This window comes from Diadema antillarum, unplaced genomic scaffold (assembly GCF_040938485.1).
Source record: "Diadema antillarum isolate AM-2024a unplaced genomic scaffold, OU_Dant_1.0 seq00000244_RagTag, whole genome shotgun sequence".
Lineage (NCBI taxonomy): Eukaryota > Metazoa > Echinodermata > Echinoidea > Diadematoida > Diadematidae > Diadema > Diadema antillarum.
In genome coordinates this window covers 891,092-915,937 of record NW_027271288.1, presented here as the reverse complement: position 1 = coordinate 915,937, position 24,846 = coordinate 891,092, and the positions used below count along the sequence as shown (strand labels likewise).

Below are 24,846 nucleotides of genomic sequence, written 5' to 3'. Positions count from 1 at the left end.
ATGGCGGCGTACACGTTTTATATCGTCCTGCGTTTCGTCACCCTCGCCATCGGCGTCATCATCAACGGTCTCACCCTCGTCCTCATCCTGCACAACGAAAAGTTGCGTGACCAGCGAAACGTCTTCACCTTCAACCTGGCACTGGCAGACTTCACGGCGGCGACGTGCGAGATATTCATTGCCACTTTGGTGAGAAGAAACAGCAAAATACAATTGAAGCATGCTTGAATGTAAATTCATGTTAATAATTATAGATTATTGATTACATGATATGCACGCCAGAGGCTTCATTAGCCCATGAGCAATCAGTACTAGTATCACGAACATAATAAATGTCACTTGTAGAGTTGAGCATTATTTGGAAATGTTGGTAAAACAATTTGTTTATTCACTAATTATAATTTGTGTAGGCAAATTATATATTTAAATCGGTACACTAGTATACAGATATAATATACATAAGTACTAGTATGCACTAATCAGGCGCGCCGGAAGCAGTTTTGGATTGGGGGGGCAAACATTGGAGGGGGCTCAAGATTAGACCATGCATATGTTACACAATATACACATACACACACACACACACACACACACACACACACACGCACACACATCTATTATATATATATATATATATATATATATATATACATATATATATATTTATATATACATATATATATATATATATATATATATATATATATATGTAAAGTGGCGTACGGTGGGTCGAAACATGGGGGGAACCATAAAGTAATTTTAGACGGTCTGTATGCTTACAAGTGCGTGTGTGCGTGAGCCGCTGGGACTACAATACATTACGGAATGTGATACATTCAACAACACAGTCATTGAGGAACATTGTAAGTTTTCCTTACATGGATTATGGAATGACGGTGTGAAACAATCGACAAATTATATACTGTCAGCAACATAAGGTGAATGGCATAACAATAAAATGCGAGCGAGCGAAGCGAGCGAGCTTGAAAATTTTGATATTCTACAGTTCCAAAACTGGAGTTTTAATTGTAGCTATATATTTCGCTTTGGAAATAAGTGGGGGCGCATCGGGCGCAACTGCTGGCAATTATTGGCAGCAACATTAGGAGAATGGCATAACGATTCAATGCGAGCGAGCGAAGCAAGCAAGCTTGAAAATTTTGACATTCTACAGTCCCAAAACTGGGGTTTCTAGCTATATCTGTCACTTTGGAAATTAATGGGGCGGCGCATCGGGCGCAACTGCTGGCAATTACTGGCAGCAACATTAGGAGAATGGCATAACGATTCAATGCGAGCGAGCAAAGCGAGCGAGCTTGAGAATTTTGACATTTTACAGTTCAAAAACTCCCGTTTGTAGTTGAATATCTTTCGCTTTGGAAATTAAGGGGGGCATCGGGCGCAACTGCTGGCAATTACTGGCAGCAACGTTAGGAGAGTGGCATAACGATTCAATGCGAGCGAGCGAAGCGAGCGAGCTTGAAAATTTTGACATGTTACAGTCCCAAAACTCCCGTTTGTAACTATACCTTTTGCTTTGGAAATTAAGGGGGGGGGGTATCGGGCGCAACTGCTGGCAATTACTGGCAGCAACATTAGGAGAGTGGCATAACGATTCAATGCGAGCGAGCGAAGCGAGCGAGCTTGAAAATTTTGACATTTTACAGTCCAAAAACTCCCGTTTGTAGCTATATTTATCTTTCGCTTTGGAAATTGAGGGGTGGGGGCATAGGGCGCAACTACTAGCAATTACTCTCAGCAACATTATGAGAATGGCATAACGATTCAATGAGAGCGAGCGAAGCGAGCGAGCTTGAAAATGTTGACATTCTAGAGTCCAACAACTGCCGTTGTAGCTATGTTTTTCGCTTTAGAATTTATGGGGGAGGCGCACCGGGCTCAACTGCTGGATGCGAGCGAGCGAAGCGAGCGAGCTTGAAAATGTTGACATTCTAGAGTCCAACAACTGCCGTTGTAGCTATGTTTTTCGCTTTAGAATTTATGGGGGAGGCGCACCGGGCTCAACTGCTGGATGCGAGCGAGCGAAGCGAGCGAGCTTGAAAATTTTGACATTTTACAGTCCAAAAGCTGCCGTTTGTAGCCATATTTTTTCCCTTTTATTCATATTTTTTATACATATTTATTTTATTTTCTTTGTTTATTCATTTATTTTTATTATTATTATTTTTTTTTTTTTTGGGGGGGGGGGCTTTTTGGGGGGGCAAAAATGCGTTTTGCCCCCCCCACTTTTTGGATTGGGGGGGCGGCCGCCCCCCCTGCCCCCCCCACTTCCGGCGCCTATGGCACTAATCATATTTAATGAAATATATTCAAACTTTGGTAGATTTTGTTCCCGTCTGTTTTGCTTATATTCAAAATACGTGTACAGCAAACATGTATTTCATTGATTGGTTTTATATCCCTTATACCTGGTTCCATTTATATTGTAGTTAATCTGATGAAGATATGAAATTTATTTTGGCTGTGAGCGACAAACGTGGGGAGACGAGGTCGTGTTTTAAATGTCACCTTACCGGCATCCAAATGAAATATGCAGGATACAGATAACATTCCACAACTGTAGAATTACAGAAATATTGGCACGAATCATAAGCACTATATAGCTTGCTGTTCAATGTCTCATTATAATATTTGACGTAACATAGTATTATTGGGAATAGCATATGGATTTATTAGGCGAATACTTATATATATATATATATATATATATATATATATATATATAAAATATGTACATATAATTATATTCTATGGTATATATGTATATATATATATATATATATATATATATATATTTCATACATGGCGAAAACTTTGAGCAAAGAAATGTATTATTTAAATTTGAATTTATTTATCATTACAATTGTTGCTGGTCAGTTTTTCCTTCCTTGTTTCAAAATATATTTCATACATGTATACATACATAGGCCTACATATATATATACATATATATATATATATATATATATATATATATAATTTACTTTGCGATTCATGTGTGACATATTGTGGGAGCCTTTGAATGTTCTTTGCAGAAAATATAGAGTCATATTTTTTAGTGTTGTTCATCATTATCATCATCATCGTCACCATCATATGTTTTGTATATGATGCGTATATATCCATCTTCAGATAGACGGATATAATATCCGATGTTCTTGTGCAAAGGAAAGCAGCAAAGTTAAATCACTTGTCCTTAATTCCTTTCATTTCCATGGAAAATATTGAGAGACGAGTTGCAAAATCAGGAAGAAAACGCTTCAGGACTGAAAGAGACTTCATAGTGTTATGCTATGAATCTACGAATATAGTCCTAAACCTCACACTGAATCAGTGTCTTTTATAGAAGCATTCAAAATATGCAGTGACCTTTCGGAAAGTGACGGAGTGAAGTATCCAATAAAACATGCCTGAACAGCCTTTACTTTAATGTACATGCACTTTCATTATTATGGCACTCACACATAATGCACACAATACGCGCAGAGAGACACTGTGACCACTATTTTGTATTTTGAGTTAATGTCACAAAGAAAACGGTGTCAAGGGCTACGCGGCAGAGGATCACTAGGTCGCATTTAACGTCACGAGTCCTACATCTTGAATGTAAGAGGAGAACACAAGGAGGAAAGGGGGAAGATGGTATTCAATTCTATAAATCCGTCATTCATTAGTTCAATGCGTATACTGCTTAATTATTGGTCTTCACTTTTCTGATAGCGTATTTTCTTTTAATTCATAATGGTATTAGTATTTCTCCTCTTTTGCCTGTTGTACCTTTCGTAATTTCTCAGGCAAGTCCATTAACGATGCAGGATAGCACTCAAGTGATTTGGCAATAATCTATTTGTTTGTGTTTGTGTGTGTATATGTCTCTCTGTGTGTGAATATGTGATGGTGTGGCTGTGTGTCTAATTCTGATAAGAAATGACTTCTTCAATGAAAAAAAAAAATCACTTTCAGACAAAGAAGGATGCGTCTACTTTTTTCCCTAGCTCCGTGGCATTCTTGCACTTGCATTTTCTGTTTGTTTGTTTGTTTGTTTATTTGTTTGTTTGTTTGTTTGTTTGATACGTATGCCTGCTTGGATAAAGATATACATTCCGTCATCCCAGTATCTTGATACTTTGTTTTCTGCAATCATGAGGTATTGCATCATAGACCCACTCATAAATATTTAATAAATACCAGATTCGAAAGAGATTATATTAAGTTCAGTTGAGGTGAATATTCACTTTGGCACAACCTCTGATTCTGGCAGAGAAAAATTTGTCCTTGACAGAATGGTGCTTTTAAGTTCAGTGTTATTTCTTTCTTTTTTGTTGTTGTTGCTTTCACTAACCGCATGCACCATGCACTTAGAAGTAAATGGGTTGAGTTTGATCAGAAGTTTGTGGTCAGCCTCACGACACTTAAACGTGACAAAGCCTGCCTGGGTTTGTTTTTTTTTTTTTACCCACGATTCAAGCTCTTTTAAACCCAGAGGTAAATAACATTGTTACTTGGAGAAGAATGGGTAATATTGAATGTAAAGGATGAGAGCATTGCATTAAATACAATTTAACGCTAAAGATTGATTTTTCCCCAGTAACAAACTGAATTTATGATTAACTTGGAACTTTGGAAGTTGGTCCTATACAGTCAAATCTGTCTGTAGCGGGATATATGTATCATGCATTGTCATCATACTCATTGGGAGTGAGTATTACAGTAATATTTACATGACAATTAACATTAAAGAATTGTGTCTGCCATCTGTTATAGCAACCAGTTTCCTAGTCCCGTTAACTATTAAATAGGGTTGTGCAAATACACAAGTACACACAAGCGGACATTTTGTAGTAAATTATCTTCTTCTTTTTTCTATCAAACTTATTTGGCGCACTTCTGCAACTGCTATATCGGGATGCAAGAGGCTCTCGGTATATAGCATGCCAGACCTATATTCAATAATGTAAGTTTCGAAACAGGGTGTCCAGAGATATTATGGGATTAGAGATGGAGTTTGGTATAACATCTGTGTTAAAAGTGAAGTATGGAAGAAGCACTTTAGACTTTGCTCTTCTGATAATGAAGAAAATATGTTGTTCTACCAGAATAAACTCCTTTCACCTTAGCATGCCCGAGACATTTTTCACTGATTAAACGTGACACTCTTGTTAACTTGATGATTATCAGAATTATGTACCCCAAAAAAGTGTAAGACTCTTTTAGATATTTTCTAGCCATTTTCAAAGAACTGATTAAAGAAAATGGCAAAGGGATGTCAGAGAGATGTCGTCTCTGTCTCTCTCTTTCTTTTGATTATTTGAAATTTTCTTTCGTTTTTGTTGTCTGTTCTACCGTGTTTCTCAATCTTATATTTCACATAACAAGCCAAGTAAGTGAGCTTAGGGCAAAAAAAAAAAAAATGAAAATCTCGTAGATTTGAGGTCTTGATAAATAGAAAGAGAGAAAAGAATTTAAAAAAAATGCTAAAGCCAGAAGCAGGTTCTTTGAAAAGATTTTTTGTTAGATCATACGGAAAATTGTATTAAAGCCTAGGGCAATTATCCCTAGACCTTGATGTGCATCGTCACCATAGATGACATCAGAGATACATCTTCTTTTTTGTCCCCCAGATTTAAACACAATGATTTTGCAGCTCTTCGCATTACCAGTGTTCCAAGTAATATGAAACATGGACACCAAATCGTATTTAAGGGGGAGCTCTTGATTTTGTTCTTTTGTCCGTTATAACTAGGTCACCCCATTTTCTGGCCTCAGAAAGGTTCCATATAGTGCATGAATAGTCGGTTTCACACGCAATAGAAATATTCTTTCCAAAGAATATACTAGACATTTGCTTTACTTGATCTCTATACAAAATGTGAAAGCAAAGAGTATCACAAGTTTTTAAACCGTAAACATGGACTAATATCATATACGTGCGCGGCGTCTCACGTTGAGTGTAAACAAGGAAGAAGTATAAGGTTTCAGACGAATAATGATAAACTTTGCCATCCTTAATCTTCAAGCTTTCAGCCTACTGCCTTCTTCAGGATCTATCAAGAGAACATAGATTTACAACAATAGTCTAAATAGCAGGATGCGCCATAATATTAGTCAATATCATGCAGTGCAATCATATATGATTTTTGAAAACATTGAGATGATGTCATACATTGTATATTCATAATAATACTCCTAAAATAATAGTTTTGCACACAGCAATATAATACACCATCACCTATGTATTATGATTCACTTTTGACCGTGAACACCATTATTTTGTGTTTTGTTACTGACTAAGGGCATATTTTTCATTGTAATTAAAAAAAATGCTATATGATTTTTTCAATATCTATTGAAATAGGTATGTCTGCTGCATGCTCGGATTGCATGATGAAAAAAAAAGGACTGTGATGATGCCGCGTTATTATTTTAACACTTCTGTCAACAGTGGTCAACAGATCGTAAGTCTGTATATCGAACAGAAGCTCGTGAGTATTGCTATGATACAAGGCGAGCCAGATCAGCACAAAAAAAATTATTCCCCAGGTAGCTTCACACATAACCATTATCCTACTTATATTACCTATATACCTGATCCAAAACTGAACGTAATTCAGAAGTTTATAGGATACGTTCCACTTACTATAATCATTTTATTTGTCAGCATTCGATGTGTTGACTTCTATAACATTACATCGGAAAAATATAATCATAAATAAGGTGCAGAGTATGTTCACTGTAACGTGGAAGCATGATACAGGATATTTGAATTTATTTTTTAGGATGCACAACATATTCTGATTACAAGGTGACGTACGAGTATATTTTGTGTTGAAGTATCACATTAATTTGTGTATTTCGGAGGATTTATTACGGACAATATCGTTTCAATATTTCCCAGAATTATAATTATAGTACTGTATAATATCACATTTATATTGTAGCACATTATGTCATGTAGGCTATCATTGTATTAAAGATTATGGGCATAATATTAAAGATTAAACATTTCAGAGCAACGTCCGTTTGAAACTTACATTGTATATGATTTCCCCCACATATCATATTAATTAAATGTATATACTAGTATCAGGGCTGGCGGAATCGGGGGGGGGGGGGAGGGCTGCTCCCCCCCCCCCCCCAACTTGACTTTAAGAGACCGATAAAGGATTTTTTTTTCGTTAAATTGTATCACATGATTATTGCACCTTGTCTTCACTTATGTAGTCAGTTTTGGGGGGTCATCCCACGAGACCGACACCTACGAGTCATACAGCCCACGAGTTCGACATTGATAACAGGTCCATGAGTAATACAGCTCTCGAGTCATACAGCCCATGAGTTCGACAGATAATACGGACTTAATGTGTCGGTCTCGTGGGCCTTGTTAGCTTAGTGTCGAACTCATGGGCTGTATGACTCGTGAGCTGTATATCTCGTGGGCTATATGACTCATGGGTGTCGGTCTCGTGACGTGCACCCAGTTTTTGTCCTGTTTCTTATCTAAGTATCAAGTTATGTATTCATTTTTTTTTGGGGGGGGGGGGGGGGGTGTTCGAAAAAAGAAAAAATCAAACAGTTAACCAAACTGATTTGAAGGTGAAAGAGTTGTCAATCCCAACAACGAAGGCCTTGAGAGTCACATAATTATGCAGTCATGATGTTAACCCTCCAACACCCTGTGATAACGTTTATACAAAGTTGATATCTTCACAAGATTTCCTCATTTTAGTGATAAAAAGAATTGATTATGCTATTTTCCTGACACTTTCCACTAGGAATATCGGAAAATAAGACCTTGTGTGTCTTTAAGAAAGTGTGAATAAAAACAAAAACAATATCAGAATGTCGGGGGGGGGGACGTTAAAATTCCGATTTCGTTTGGCTACATAGATATGGTACAAGTAGTTTGTTTGCCTGTTTGTTTCCATATTTCATGCATAGCATGATACCAATCATACTGTATGATGACAACCTTGCCAGTACTTAGAGCTTATTTCTACAATATTGATTGAAGGAGACTGTCTCAGCATGCGTACGTACAAAAGAGCTTATTAATCTATACAGCTATTCACGTCTGACGACACTCGTCGAAATAATCCATCAGGCTTAGCTTGACGGATGGCCGCGGGAAAGATGAGGTCGATGGGTGCGGATAACATCAAAGTGACCCCTCTCCTTCACATCCCCCCCCCCCTCCACACACACACACACAAACAATCTCTCTCCTTCTTCCTTGCTTTCTTTTCTCTTTTCTTCTTCAACATTTCTCTATGCTTCTGTTTTCTCTCTTTCACATAATACAGTCGCAGAAAAAAAAACAATCAAATTTTCATTAACTCAGGAAGATTCACTTGAATGGCTTTTATCGTTCATTAGGCTAACACTTTCATCCATTCAACCCTGCGACACTGGCTGGCATACAAAACAAATACAAATAAGCAAATCTCTCCCTCTCTCTCTCTCTCTCTCTCTTCGTAAAGGAACGGAAAAGAATGAAAGATGGAAATAAAATAGTTTATACATTCTCTTTCGTGAACTTATCCAATCCCCAATACTTTCTTCTGTTGCTTTATATTCCTTCATCCGTTTCTTCCCTCTCGTCGCTGTCGTTTGTTCCGGGTGCAGACACCTACGAATCATACAATCCACGAGTCATAGGCCCATGAGTTCGACACTAAGCAAACAAGGCCCACGAGACCGACATACGAAAGCCCTGTGTTGTATCTGTCGAAATTGTGGGCTGTTTTTTGCCTAGTGTTAAACACTTCTGATGAGGTATATTCTAGATTTTTTCTTTTCTTTTTTTAGCAGAAGTTATCAACGGCGTGATCTGCTTTCGAATGGTCACATGAGATCACCTGCCAGTAATTCACAGATCGTATGGACTCTAGGGCAGAACGTTGGCATTGTGTATTCAATAAATTTTCTTATTTTAAAAGTCCATAGAAATGACACATCAATAACGATTAAGGAGATTTGCAGAATTTTGTTTGGAGCAAGTGGTATCAATCATCAGTCCCTCTTTCTCTCCCTTCCTCCCTCCCTCTACCTCTAACCGTCCCACCCTTCCCCCATAGCATTTTACCGTGCGTTCATCACGTTAAAAATTTAAGCTAGTTATCTAGCGCATAGTTTGAATTCAGCTTTGATTATGTCCGTGGTGGAAAAGAAAAACACCCAATATAATATGACAGGCAGTGGGGGTTGTAATGAGCAGGGAAGATATACATGTACAAAGAGAGAGGGAACACACACGTCATGTGTATATACCATATAAATGATGTGCAATTTGATATTTAACCCATCCGTTGAGAAAGACAGATGTCCATGATATGCATACTAGTTTATTGCCAATAATTATCGCAGGTAGCTCTTCCTCCTAATTAGAACCCTCCAATTCTCCATAAAACTAGCTTACAGCATTGATTTTTATTCCAGTCACACAGTTTTACCCCCATTATTGGCAACCTGCATGCACACAACATCTGTAGAGTCTCAGATAGTCTAGTCCTGGGACTGAGTGAGTTAATTCGAGTATCTAGTTGTATGTTTTTGTATTGTATCCGGTGTCAGCTTAGGTTTCGTCTGAATACGCGGCAAAGTGAATATTTCCATTCGAGGGTCACTCCACGCAAGAGAGAATATTATAAGTATTGTGACTGTCGAAGCGTATTTTTTTTAATATAATTTTTGTTCACTTCAACGTTTTGCTGCCATAGCAACGACTTACACGTAGTTCTACATAACAGAGAAGGAAGTAAAAGAACAAACAACAAGGATACCACGCAAATGTAGAGCAGGGCAGGAGGAAGGCCACCCTTCAGTCTAATCTGACACACTTTTCAAGTTTTTTGAAGGCTCGAGACAAACTGCATGAAGCGCGCGAAGGAACAAATCCAAGCCCGGATGTATTATTGTCACACTTGCGCACGAAAGGATGCGAGTGTTAATAAATAGTAAAACGAATAAGGCTTACAAAATAATATGTCCTTTCTTGGCCTCACTCCCTCTCCTTCATGTTATCCCACCTTCCTGCTTCTCCAAGTCGCTCCCTCAGACTCTCTCATACTCCATCGCTTTCTCTGCCCCCCCCCCCTCTCTCTCTCTGTGAGCAAATGGTAACGCCACGATATCATTTTTTCAAAGAATTGCAGTACCAAGAGCAACGATGGTTAAAAATAGCATTACAACATAATACTTCTTAGGAGGGTGTGGTAAAGTTTTGAGAGATATTTATCTGCAAGGAAGCGGGAAAATAGGATATATGCATAGTCATTCGCAATCTACATCGTCAGCCTACTTTGAAAATAGCTGTTACTCTGAGCAGGTGTTTAAAAAGACGTTAGGAGCACAATATTCATGATATGCAGGCATATACCTGCCAAAAAGACCAGGTCAGTACTAAAAATTCTACGGATTCATTTGATTATGGGATTATTGGCCGCTATCAACATAATAGTCTGTAGATTATGAGAAGGTCTGCAGCGTAAATGCACGTGAGATCGTCCTCGTGCATGCCAACGACCTTTAATCAATAACAAACGCATAACCTATGCTAACACGCTCACAGACAAGGTAGGGGGCCAACGCGTTTAGTTTGTCGCACTTGTTAATAGTCCATGGATTTGATTCAAACCGTCCTATGTACTTCATTCAGCAACCTTCGGGTGTGAAATTTGTTACATTGTATGCCGGCCTACTTTTTTATTCAAATACGTAGCCTTCGTCCAAGTACCTTTCCCTTTAATAATTGCAAGCGAGCAGAGAGTAATTTGGAGATCCTTTAGGTTACCTTGCATTACCGAATTTCTCTACGAGCGTACAGCAAAAATCACAACAAAAGAGAAGAGCTTTGCTCAAAGATCTCGTGCATGATACATTAAATTGAGACTGAAGGCCGATGAGCAAAAGTAGCAACCCCATTGGTCGAGGTGACTGATTGTATTATTCAGTAGGACGGAGCTACTTTTCTTTTTTTCAGGCTTGTTAATAGTAATCACATTCCCAAGCCTAAAAATGTGCTCGGCGTTGGCTCGCTTTGCTCAAGGGTATCAGTGCCACCGGCGTGAGGGTCCCCGCAAAAGACTAGCAGGTGCCACGTTCTTGCTCTTCATTTCAAACTATTGAATAAAAGCAGGCTTTCATTGCTATCATTATGATATAGGACCATTATTCATTATAGTGATCTCCGAGCGTACACAAAGCCCTTGCAAAGTCTGCATTTGAAAATTAAAGGTGATGTTATTCATGTTTTTTATAATAATCAAAGGTGGGAAACCACCTTTTGTTAGAATCGCTTTGTTTTACTTTGTTTTTAGCAAATTCAAAACCGATTTTCATCAAATGAACTTTGACTTCATTTTAGAATATATTGTACGTTCTTTAACATTACGTAAAGTGGTTTCTAAGTATCTTGCAAACAGTTAAAGGCTGAATCTTCACCTCATCCAATACTAGATGCAATCCCTTTAGAAACATAAAATGTATATGAACGTGGCCTCGTCATATTATGAAAAACGTCAATAACAGTTTTTTTACGTCGTGAATACTAGTATGCCGATCGTATTCATTATGAGTCCTTGTGAGAACCAAACATAGAGAGGCGACACGCGCATAACCCTCACAAGTCCACTACTGCTCAATGTCAATAAATATCTCACGAAGAATGGCTTCCTCAAACAATGAGGGGGTTAATGCATCGCTCTTCCGATACCAAACAGCTTCATGCACTGTTCCTGAATATCGCGTATTCGTTGAAGACACACAAAGATAAGTGAAATTGAGTTTGTATACATAGATATTGTGTTTGTGCGTGGTTTGAGGTAAAGTGATAGACGGAAGAATAATTATGTGCCTTTGATGAAATACGCGGGGTTTCAAAGTTTTATTTTCCGAAGTAAATGAATTGTTGTTCAAATGAACTGTTGATACAATTCATGTACCACACGCTGAAAAAGATATATCTCCTTTCTTTATAAAATTTATCACCACATCAGTTTAATAGTGTGTTTGTCTTTGATGAAGGTAGGGCTTCGGTGGAAATTTTTACATGTATATATGTCTGCTTGTTCCGTGAGAAATTGAATCATTTCTATATCATCTATAAAAAGTCAAATACGATTGTAAAGTCTATAGACAAGCAAAGACAGTGATCATATAGATCTTGAAGAGAAAATGAGAGGTTGTGACCCTTTACATGTTGATTTTTGCTTACCTTCGAATTCCCCTCTCACGACTGGTGAGAGCACAATGAAATTAGACAATTAGATACACGTTTCGAATTGAAGAGTTAATTGAATCATCACACCTAGGTATGGGAATGGTTTGTGCGTGGACACCGGTAACGAGAAATTTTGGGACAGGAAGACAAGTTAAACTATAATAAATATGAAAAGGGAAAACCAAGGTCGGAAAAGATCAAATGAAATTGCGGGTCCTAGTGAGAACACTGTATACACGGTATAGTTGAGGTATGACATCAATATGATTTACAATTAAATTGACTTCGTTCAAACACACACAAACAATGGATGACCTAAAAGGAGAAAAAAATGGAGACAGGAGTTGTTCAAACATTATACAAATTGGAAATTACGTTTACCTCTCTTATAATTATTAAAAAAAAACAAGAGATATATTCTTCTGCGAAAATAGGGCACTCGTATTATACGAATTCCTTTGACAGAAATTAAAGTGTAACTTTCTCCAAATAAAAAAAAATATAAACTCAAGGTGAATTACGTTTCATTTGTTTGCTCTTCCGCGTTGTCAAGCTTAATTTGACATCTCCAGAGGAAAGGGGGAAAAAAGGAAACAACTGACATTGAAGTGTCCACAGTTTGAAAAGAAATATATTGAATTGATGGAATAATTATTCTTCTCTTCTACTCGCACTAACCGTCGCTGCTCATTTTATCTTCTCCCTTCATTATTTCTATTCCATCTCACTAATTTCTTCCCTTTCGCACACTTAACAGTAGCGGGTCATTTTATTGATCGAAAACTAAATCCAGTATTTTTTTCTTTTGTCTTTCTGTTGGCCTGTTCAGTTGTGCAAACTGCTGTCCAAAGGAGCCAGTTAGTTACAAAAATCAAAGTATATGTAGTTAGAGAGTGAATAAAACAACACAATATGTACGCATATAATGTAAACAAAACACATTTATCAGAATATCAATACCATGATGAGATGCTGGCAGAAACCGAGATATTCACGCGCACCCAAGAGTTAATGCAGAAATGTTAAAAGAGGACGTAATGCGAAAGAAACCCTCCGGCACTCATGCATTAAATGCACACAGACGTTCACATTTCTGGAGTCATCCAGCGAATTCGACGCTCACGAGTCATACGGCCCACGAACTAGACGTTAAAAAAGTTGCACGAGTCATAGAAGCACAGTAGTCATTTAGCCGATACGAGCTAGACACCAATTAGGGCTCTGTTATGTAAAACAGGCTCAATACATTAGCTAGACACTAAGCATGCTAAGTAAAACAGGTCCCTGAGCTTGGCACATTATGGGCAAATAAGACTCATGAGGTGGACACCAGGCAATTAAGGCCCACTAGCTCGACACTATATGCAGTGATGTACAGTAGAGCTCGTTTGCCTCTTTTACATATCAATGTCGAGCTCGTGGGCATTGTTTGCCTGGTGTCTAGTTCATGGGCCTTATTTACCTAGTGTCTTGTAGCTCGTGGACCGTAGGCCTATAGTTAGTACTGTATAGGCCAATTTTAGTGTATAGCTCTTTGGCTGTATTACTCGTGAGTCATAACTCGTGGACTGTATGACTTGATGGGCAGTTCGGCTCGCGGGCTGTGTGACTCGTGGGCTGTGTGACTCGTGGGTTCATGTCGAGCTCGTCTATAGTGCATCCACATTTCTTCCTCTTAAAAATCAAGAGAAATTAAATTGTAAACATTTGCAATATTCATGGAAAGTATGGAGAGATATGCTATTCTGATCATTCAAAATAGCGCTTGAACAAGATAGCAAGAATGTCAGTAAACGTGCGTAATCTATTTTGTAATAATAATTGTATTTTGTCCGAGGAAGGGGTAGGCCTATTTGCTGGGGACACTCCATGAAATATTGTGTTCTATAGTATACATATAATACACAACATTGAGGTCATTAGTAAGAATTACCCGCATCACAAGGTACCTGTAAAGTGGAACAGTCTAATTTGATTGTCTACCACGCCCGCAGGTGATAGCCTAGGTCGTTTTGACTGTTTCGAAGATACGACACATGAATGATTATACAGTGTGTATCGAAAAAAAAAATGTAATACAATTTTGGAGGGCTGCCATTTCATACTTGTCAGCTATGGAGAGCACTAGTTGTGAGGAAATAAGAACTCTTCCTCTTTCCATTGATACCTATGTTGACAAATGTTATGCAAGACTGAGCACATGAACCTTAAAGACAACAACGACAACTTGCCAAGTGTGAGTGTCACATGTCATGAAGGAACAACGAATGTCTCACTGAGTGGATGAGATCTGTCAATGGCCCTGTTTCATAAAGCTATTCGTAAAGTTACGAACGACTTACGAACGACTGGTGATCAGTTCTGATGTGCTATACTTATCAGTATTTCAATAATTCAGCACAAGAACTGATCATTAGTCATTCGTAAGTCGTTCGTAACTTTACGAACAGCTTTATGAAACACCCCAATGAAAGTGACCAAATAAACAGGCCAGCCTTTACGAATGCAGGTTTGCCTTTATTGTTTCCAGGGTTTCTTCTAACATTTTATCGTCCATAATCTTTAACATGGCCACCTGTCCGATAACGTGGTCAATCCTAAAAGGCCAACCCACACAGTCCATTTTTCTCTGTTCGCATTATTCAACACGTAGCTCGTAGCGAGCGACAAACCGTGTCTTGAATAGGGCCTATGAAGAGAGAAAATGGATAATGGGTTAGCCTTTGTGGGAATGACCAAGTTGGCCATGTTGAAGGTGTGATGGACCCTAAACACAAGCCTGCAGTCATGCAGGCTGGCCTGTCAATTTTACCACTTTCATTTAGATCCCATCCATTCCATGAGACATTCATTGTTCCTTCATGTGACACTCAAACTTGGAAAAAGTGCAATATGTCATTATTGTGCTCAGTCATGCATGACATCTGTCAACATAATTAGGCACCAATGAAAAGAGGAAGAGTTCTTCTTTACTCACAACAAACGGTGTGCTCTCCGTAGCTGACAAACGGTAGCCCTCCAAAGTTGGATTACCATTTGATACGCTCTGTACAGATACAGCCGGAACAAAATCGTGTGTATTATTTGTTTTATAAAATGATGAAGCAGATTCCTGTCGTCGAAAGATTATTTCAAAATGTAGGCGATTTAGATTTCGCGGCAGCCATTTTCGCGAGTAAGCAACACGATGATATCACGGCCAGTGAACATGATGAAAATCGCGACGTGAAAGTGATAATGACCGATCATTACACTTATGACCCGACATAAGCAAATCAATGATTTTATAATTCAGGTTATGTTTGTTTTCCAGTAGTTCCATAGATACTTAATCGTTTTGTAATTTATATGCAAGAACACAATATAGATATTTCATGCTCTTTTCCACTTGTGGCTATTTTGGCTCTTTTGGAAAAGGAATGGCCTCAGTTTCTAGTGGTGTGCAACATGATGACGTGTTTGCAGCGGTGTTGATGAAATTGGGGATCTTGGGCGTTTCGTTCTTTTTGGGCCACCCTGTATATATGTTTGAAGGGATTTGATGTATTTATTTAACCTTATAATAGGGAATATTAGAGGGTTTATTTAGTTATGTTATGTTTGATATTATTGGTTGTTATGCTAACTGAGACTCATGTTAGTTATTTGGGTGTGTGTGTGTGTGTGTGAGTGTGTGTGTTATTGTGAATTTTCTGATATAAGTTTTGTTTGTAGTATTATGCTATATTTTTTTGTACATTTAAAATTGGGAGCTGAGAAGGGTTGAAGTAATTTGATTTATATAGGGTTATAAAGAATTGATATATTGTATATGTATTGTGTAATAGATTTGTAGGGTGTTGCTTGTTTTCATTGTGCTTATCATACACGTAATTATGTAATTGTGATGTAAACTATGTGAACTGTTACGATCATTTTGTTGCAATGTAATGCCAGTGGAAGCCAAATTTCTATGTCTGACATAGACCAATAAAGAATTAATGAATGAATGAATGAATTTTGGTGTGGTCAAAAATAGTATTGAGATTTAAAATAATCTTTTTATTCCTACGACGCTCTCAGTACGCTTCATTCCCGCTTTAGTTACGCTTTTTCCGCTTTAGCTACGCTGTTCCTACTCCTTCCCAGACTCAATTAATCACGTCTTCCGTTCTCGCCGCTCTAAAAGGGGACGCAGCCGATACGCTGGAAAAATCGCAACCAAAATGTCTGCCAGAAGATCAAAGAGATCGAGAGGCAAAACTGTTGATGAGGAGGAGGACATTGTTGCTGCACCTGTTGAGGCAGAATATGAAGAAAGAGCTCAAATTTTCGAAGAAGAGACGAAGAAAACGAAGAGAAGAAAGCAGCGAAGCAGCTACACAAAGGGCGAAGAAAGAGAGACTGCACGTGATGCTAAAAGAAGAGGAAGAAGAGGACATCGTAGAATTATGAAGAATATGAAATCATCTACTTACTGGAGGAAGACGGACTATAAAAGCTCGGACATCAAGAAAAAGCCTTGGAAAGATCAACAAGTCTTTAACAATGCATTGCTGCAAAAGAATCGTGAGTTGAGGAGCCTCTTCGAGGTCCACAGTATATTTCTTTGGTTCTGCATGCTAATAAGTTGACTGACTATAAGGATCGACAGTCGAATCGGGGTACATTGGGGCACATCGGGCACTTTTCAGCTCTCTGGATGGGGTAACAGCGTGATAAGATCGTATAGATCGTTCAAAGCGTAAATACAGCGTGCATCGATCGGATAACATCGGCAACATCGCACTGACAGCGTAGCTGCATCGTTCTAAAGCGTAACTGCAGCGGCAGGGATTGCAATTGTCTCATTCCCGATCATCGTAGTAAAAGCGTAGCAAGCACGTGATAGTCGTTACTTCAGCGTTCTTAGAGCGTTCTAACATCGTACTGTGTCCAGATCTGAATTCTGAAATGTTAATTCTGGTAGAACATTGATTTCTTTTTCAATTGATATTTCGAAAAAAAGAAATCCTGAACTTTATCCCAACAGAATGCTATTTTGGTTCTTCTAATTAATTGCCTATTAGTGATCCCTTTGTCGTGTAAATGTCAAATAATTTTTGTTTTATAGCCATGTATTCCTTTGTGTATGTGTGTGTGTGAGGGGGGGGGGTTACGCACGAACATAAAAGGGGCATGCCTAGTATTGCCCATTTATATTTTCCACTTGGAGAATCCACGTAATGCTTTAATATACAATTATTAGCGTCCATCTCCTGTTTTTGAAGTTATTACACGACTTGAAGGGGGTATGAAAACATGAAAGAATGCCAGAAGGATCAAAACAGGAAGAAAGAAAGAAAATAAATGAGTAAAACCAGAAGGCGTGCCGTCGCGACAAAAGGGATCATTATGTCTATATATGCTTGAGGTGTTTCAAAGTTTGTTTGAGACGGTATAATTAAGACATGCCTACAATCTCTCCTGGCAATGGCCAAGGGCGTATACGATGATCTGCTTCACTTGAGGATGAACACACCGGATTCTCGTGAAAGCCGCGTGTTGCCATGACAACTTCCCGAATCCTGAGTGTCTCAATTCAGCAGAGAAGACAAGAATTCCCCCAGTCTAAAAGACTACTCAGTATCACGTTCTTAAAATAGAAACACAAACACACACACACACATACACACACACACACACTCATACAAACACATACAGCCTCGTACTTTCGTTCTAAGATCATTAAAAAACAAAATTATCTCTCTATCTCTCTTTTTATCTATACCTTTAAAGGCCTACGTATATCTTTCTACCTATTAGTTTGATTGAGGATCTACCTGCTTGAGCTGTCTCTCTCCCTCTCTCTATCTGAATTATAAGCTTTCATGTTTGACTTTTAAAGTAACATTATTTGCACTTGCAGCTACTGATTCGTCTGCTGGAGCAGTACAATCAATTTTTCTTCTCTTTTGTGTGTGTGTGTGTTTTTAGGCAGAAAACAATAATATTCTATTGACTCTGAAATATGAAATGTGGATGTCTATTTTTAGCTCCAACCTTCGCGGACAATATGCACTAGGCCTGCCAATATCATTTTTTCCTTTTTTTTTTCTTCAGCTCTGATTCTGCACTCAAATTTCTGCAATTATTTTAAAACATGTGCCAATTAGACACGAGATCACCACAATTTTTTTCTCCAAGACCCTAATCTTATATACCTCCCCGCCCCCTCCCATCATTAGAGCCTTCACTACGCTCGAGTACTCTTTTCTGGGGAAATCCTTTTGCACTCAATTTGAATGAAAAACAATGAGGAGGTATTACTACATTCTGTCATACTCTACTCATCAATTAGAGAAAGCACCACTCTTCTTAATATGTCATGCATATTCCACACGCGCATTCGCATCAAGCCCGCTTAGAAGACATCCACAAGTGCTTTTTAGCAAGAGCTCAGATAATGGCACAGGTTAAAAGGATTAGCGTGTGCCAGGGAGTGTGGGTTGAACCTTGCCCGGGGCTTTTAATCCGTAGACACGATGTTATTGTATTACTCGCTTTTTTTCTAAACGAAATGAATATTATATGGATATCCATGGTGTTGCTGGGATCACTCTTTTTCAGTTCTTTTTATTTATAATATGTGTATGTTTAAAATAACGAGTACGTAAGTAATTACAATAACGATGCTGCTGTTTGCTATGGTACGGCTTCAAATCAAATGATAATTAGCTACTATATTATCATACTTCTATGATGCCAAATATAGTCACTTCCACCAAATGTTCAAATTCATTTTACGAACGAGAAGAGCCTTGGACATTAATCTTGACCCTCGAGACCCGTTCATGTTTGTTTGTTTGTTTGTTTGTTGTTTTTTGTTTGTTTGTTTGTTTGTTTGATTACTTTTGTGTCTACGGATGGTCGGTTTAAATCCATGGCGATGTAATGCACTAATCTCCTGCCTTTCGCTCATATCCTTCTGCCCATCCTGCAGCCGTACAAACCCGTGGTCATCGCACTGAAGCTGATCTTTCACTGCGCCCTGCTCGTCTCCGTGCTCAGCGTCCTCGCCGTGGCTTGCTTCCGCTTCATCGCCATCTCCGTCGACCCGTTCGGCCACCGCATGATCCTCACCACTCGACGATGCATCGCCGGTAGCGCCCTAATGTGGTTGCTCCTGGTCGGTCCGCTCATGATCATAAAGTATACCACCGACTCCTACAGCACCGTTCTCCTACTCATCAACCCGATCATCATGTTCTCCAGCCTGGCCATCACCGCCATGTGTTACGTCATGACGTATCGTGATATCTCGTCGGCAGGTTCTGGCGAGGCCGGTATTGGCGGCACCGACCAGCTTAAGGGCCGCCAAAGGGAGAACAGGAAGGTACAGGCCTACATGTTCGTTAGTTTCTTCTTTTTTATCTCGAAAAAAGAAGACAGTCAGGTTCAGTTTATGACGATAGAATGTCATTTTTATTGTGTGCTAGTATCGTGTGAGTAAGTGTGTGTGTGTGTGTGTTTGTTTGTCTGTTTTGTTTCGCTTGTTTTTTTGGAAAAAGACAGAGTTTGAAAAAAAAAGACAATAGTACATGACGGCAAATTCATTCGTCTTGTTTTTCAAAGTCAAATGACAAAATGAGGGTACACCAGGTAGAATCCTGTAGTCTCTCTGTTCTCCGTATATATAACACTTGATCTGAAGCCACCTTGATTATAACTAAAACCCTGATGCCTAATTACTCAGTTAACATCAATACAGAATGTAGGTTTTTGTTTCCATTAGTTGGCAAAATCTTGAAATTACTAATTCATAGGCCTACCTACTTCTTCAGAAAACAATGATTATGAAATTACATGACCATGAATCGATCCATTGTCGTACCGTCCCCATTATCTTTCGTAATCACTGGTAATGGATCTGTCATCTGCATTACTACACGGCGTTGTTAATCTCTGGTTAAGGTTTTGGGTGTACGATACCTGCCATGCACCGAAGTTTCACAATGTTCCGTTCTAAAAACACTCATACGATTGTACGTATCATTTGAGGATTAACGGCTTCAGTAGACATTTAAAGAGTGACGAATAGACTCATTTTATATGAAGTCCACTCCTATTTTCTGAATAGGAATTCTTAGAGGAAAGGTTTCGAGAAGAGTTGATCGCAAAATATGTTTGTAAAAGAGAATATTCTTTCTGTGAATGAATAAATTCCGATTTGCCACTCCCGTAATACACACACAAATTCTCCTGTCTCCTTGTCATCACTTCCAAGGTCCTTCGTACCTTTGTTGTCATCACTCTGACAAGCTGCGTGTGCTGGATCGTGCACTGTTTCCACGACATCCTCCAGATCTACTCCATCTGGTACGACAACATCGACGCCGTCAGCAACATCCTCGTCGCCGTCAACTTCGTCCTCGATCCCGTCATCTACTGGTGGCGGCTGGACGAGTTCCGCGCCGTCCTCGTCAAGGCCGTACGTCGCACTGGCATCGGACGTCGGATCCGAAAATTGCGGGGCCGTGTCGGGGACTCTAGCAGCGGTAGCAGCGTCACTGACTCGGGGAAGGTGTTCAGCGTCTCCGAGAAATACAATACTGTGATGTCATCAGCCCTGGAAGTCTCAGACGCTTGATTTTGAAAGAAAAAAGAAAAAAGATTTTTTTTTTCAACCACGTAGATATGTGTGGCCCATTTCCACAATAATGTCTGAAAAACTTTGCTGAGTATTGACTTTCGGATTTAAATATACTCATCAGTTTCTACAGATTTTGATTTTCCACAAATTGATAACAAATGGAAGTAATTTGGTAAGAAAGCAGGCCCACCAATAAAAAGATGGGCTCTTGATACCGGATGCGGTAGAAAATCACTAAAGGTATATGTCATCTTCGCATTTTGAGACTTTGAAATTCGGAGTGGGGGTATAGCTTGGATAATATTTCAAATTAAGATGATAATTGTAAACAAACCTTGGTTTCTTTATCCGCTGTATAGATAAACGATTAAAAGATGTTACTAAAGTATTCATGAGAAGTGCATATGCTAATTCAATTTCAGTGAGTGAATTCTAAATGAATGCCCTTGGCTTAATTCTATTCAAAGTCAGTGGCGGATCCAGAGGGGGACGCAACCGGCGCACGCCCCCCCCCCCCCCTTTATTTTTCGTTAAAAACAAAAGAAATAGAAAGTAAAAATGAAATGAAACCCGGAAGTGGCACCAGAAATATAACTGGCGCCCCCCCCCCCCCCCTTACAGAATTCCTGGATCCGCCCCTGAAAGTCATCATGTCTTAGCAATGACGATGATGGGGGGGGGTTAATTGTTCAATCTTATCGCAAGATCATCACAGTCGATGAATAATAGATAAAGTGGATGTCAATCTACGCCAATCGGGTGTACATCACGAGACCGACACCCACGAGTCATACAGCTCACAAGTCGTACAGCCCATGAGTTATACAGCTCAGGAGTCATACAGCCCATTAGTTCGACACTATAAGCTATGCCAAGGCCCACGAGACCGACACATTAAACCCCGTGTTGTATCTGTCGAACTCGTGGGCTGTTTTTATCTAAGGTGTCGAACTCATGGGCTTTATTTGCCTAGTGTCGAACTCATGGGCTGTACGACTCTTGAGCTGTATGGCTCATGGACCTTTCTTTCAGTGTCGAACTCGTGGCCTGTATGACTCGTGGGTGTCGGTCTAATGGGATGACCCCCGCCAATTGCTGTTTGTCCTGTCCTAAATTTCTTATTGTTTTCTATCCTATACGTTTTTTCCTATTTAAATGTTATTTCCTGTTATTTATCATGTTACTATTTCAATGTGAATGCATGTTATGTACATGGGTAGCGGTACGTTTTAAGGTATGTGTGTGTGTGTGTGGGGGGGGGGGGGGGGGGGGAAGGGCTCCGGCCACGGAGGTTAGGGGTGTGCTCGTGGCTGGTTTGGTCAAGGATAGATAACGTTTCACGAGTGATAGTGGTGGCAACAAGACACCTTTGTAAATGAGAAGAGGCGAGGTCGTAATTGTCTTTATGACATTTCCATAAATTATCCATATAGGTTTGTAAAGGAAAATATCTTACAAACGTGTTTTGGGGCCACAATTCAGGAACTCAACCCATCCCCACCCCTTCCCTTAAAAAGTCACCGTCGTTTGCAAGGTTGTTACAAGTCTATATATACGATAACTAGTTTTATGTAAACGGACCGATTACCTTTTCCTTTGTAATACTACATTCGATTATTTTTTCAATCATAATTCAAATTAAAACATAATACACGACTGCAGATGTTTTTTGAAGATGCATGTTAGTTAAGGTCACTCTGAGATCTGTACTGCGATTATATCATAACCTCCATTTGATCCAATTATAATGATCCTAATACAGTATCAGTATTTTGTGAATATGAATCAAAACCTCAACCATATTCTGTTCGTCTAATATCTGGCCTACTCGATATGCAAATACCAATTTGATTGTGGAATAATCATAGCACTTAAATGCCTGTTTTCTCTGTGGGATTATAAGATATGAACAATAGCAATGGTATTGCAAAGTATACCATGAGCCCGTTTATTATTCCCCCGTGGACAACTATTCCAGGAAAATATATATCACCCTTCCTATCCACAGGAGAGAAAAATTCATAGAGAAAAACACATGAATGGGAGACTTAAAGGAAATCCTCCTTAGTAGATTTGTCTCCAGGATACACGCTTTCAAAGATAACGAGATATCAAACAGAAATAAGAGGTTGTGTGACGAGCGTACGGATTATTATCGAAGGGGGAAAAAAGATATGGATAAACTCCTAGATACGAAGGTGACCTAGCGCTATAGGCCGCTCGCAGTGAAGTGAAATATTCATTGCAGATAACAAATGACAATCTCGTATGATGCTGATGTGAGATCCCTCAAAATACTATCAGAAAACAGGATTCTTCAGGAAATGACGGATTTGACAGTCATTGAAAGCTACAGCTTTCGTAGTGACGTGCGTCATTTGTATTTATGATTGCCTGTTATTGGTCCTTTGTTAAGATTCAAATGTTTATTGCAAAGGAAACTTAAAAAAGATCTGTCACCAAAAGGTTACAAGTTTGTAGTAAATCCCCTCAATATGTGAATTTGTATGTATAGAGTTTGCTTTTAATTTGTGAGGGAAACGCATATAATGCTTAAGGTGTCAGGAAATCGATGCAAGAACCTTGACGTTCGTGCCCCCCCCCCTCCCCAACAAAAAGCATGGTGAACGTAATTATTGCTGATGTGTTTGATTGAGTTTTTTGATTGAGTTTTTTGATTGATTGCTTATACTTTAATTTGCTTTATCTATAGAAGGCAGTGAATACTGCGACCAGCGACCAGGTGTAAATCCCTCCGAAGGACTATACATTTAGAGAAAAATGAGGATAATTTAACTTGTCGCCTGAGGATTCGAACCAGAAACCCTAAGATGGACTACCACTTGAGCTACAACCCCTCTCCCAGTACTGCATTCGGTAGTCCCAATTGCGATACTTATTGCATTTTGCTCTCCAAGACTTGCTTGGGCTAGATTTTGCTCACACGGGGGTTACCATGGTTGCTGGAAAATTGCGTCAAATATAATTTGGTAATCGTTGATTGGTTTCCCCGTCCCTGCCTATCACTACACCCCTCCCCCAGCCCCCCCCCCCCCCATCCCCACCCTATCTCTCACTGCTATCACGATGTCATGCACACCCCCTCCAATATTCCAGAATCACCTCTCCCTTGCGCCGAAGTGGTTTGGTTACTTTCTCACTACTTGATATCATTAACTCCGATTTGTTAAACTCCAAATTAAGACTCCACCCCCAACCACTCTTCACGGCCATTCTCTATGATTACACGTCACATCGGTACTAACCGCATCTTACTGATTTCCCAAAAAGAAATGCCCAGAGGGCATTATTAGATTGATGCAGTCATAGGTACTTTTTTTTTTAATCTGAGATTCCGCTGAGCCGTCTTCAATCATTTTTCGCAAGTCACCTGTTGTTGCCAGTGGAAATCCCAACAGAGTAATCATAAGAGAAACAAAAGCAGAAAATAATATAAAAACAATAACAATGATAATAATGATAATAATAATAATGATAATTACAATTATAATAGTGCTAATAATATAATGATAATAATAATAACAATAATATGAATAATAATAGTAATAATAACAATAATAATTCGCACTTCATGGATGACGGGTATATTGTATATCGCATCAGAAAACACTACTTTGGCACACACTTTAGTGCGCGCATGCAAACCTCAAATACGCGCTGCCTGAACTCCCAAGTTCATTGACCCTACCTGCCAAAATATCAAAAATCCTTCATAAATTCCCCCAAAATTCTCGGATCACTACCAAAAGTTAATCGGTTGTTACTTGTGTCATTCTCAACCTTTCCTGCAAGTTTCATTCCAATCTGTTTACTACTTTTGAGTTATTTTGCACACGGACAAACTAAATAGCAAACGAACAAACGAACAAACAAACCAACGGTAACAAAAACATAACCCCCTCCCTTGGCGGAGGTAATAATAATAATAATAATAATAATAATAATAATAATAATAACAATAATAATTATAATAAAT

General features: G+C 39.0%; 1 protein-coding gene across 1 annotated transcript; it reads left to right on the top strand.

The window, feature by feature from the left end:
- LOC139729511 (uncharacterized) lies at positions 1 to 20,846 on the top strand. The gene is made up of 3 exons (XM_071640436.1): positions 1 to 189; positions 19,200 to 19,592; positions 20,484 to 20,846. The coding sequence occupies exons 1-3, from the start codon at positions 1 to 3 to the stop codon at positions 20,844 to 20,846; spliced, it is 945 nt and encodes a 314-aa protein (XP_071496537.1).
- The last annotated feature ends 4,000 nt before the right edge of the window (positions 20,847 to 24,846 follow it).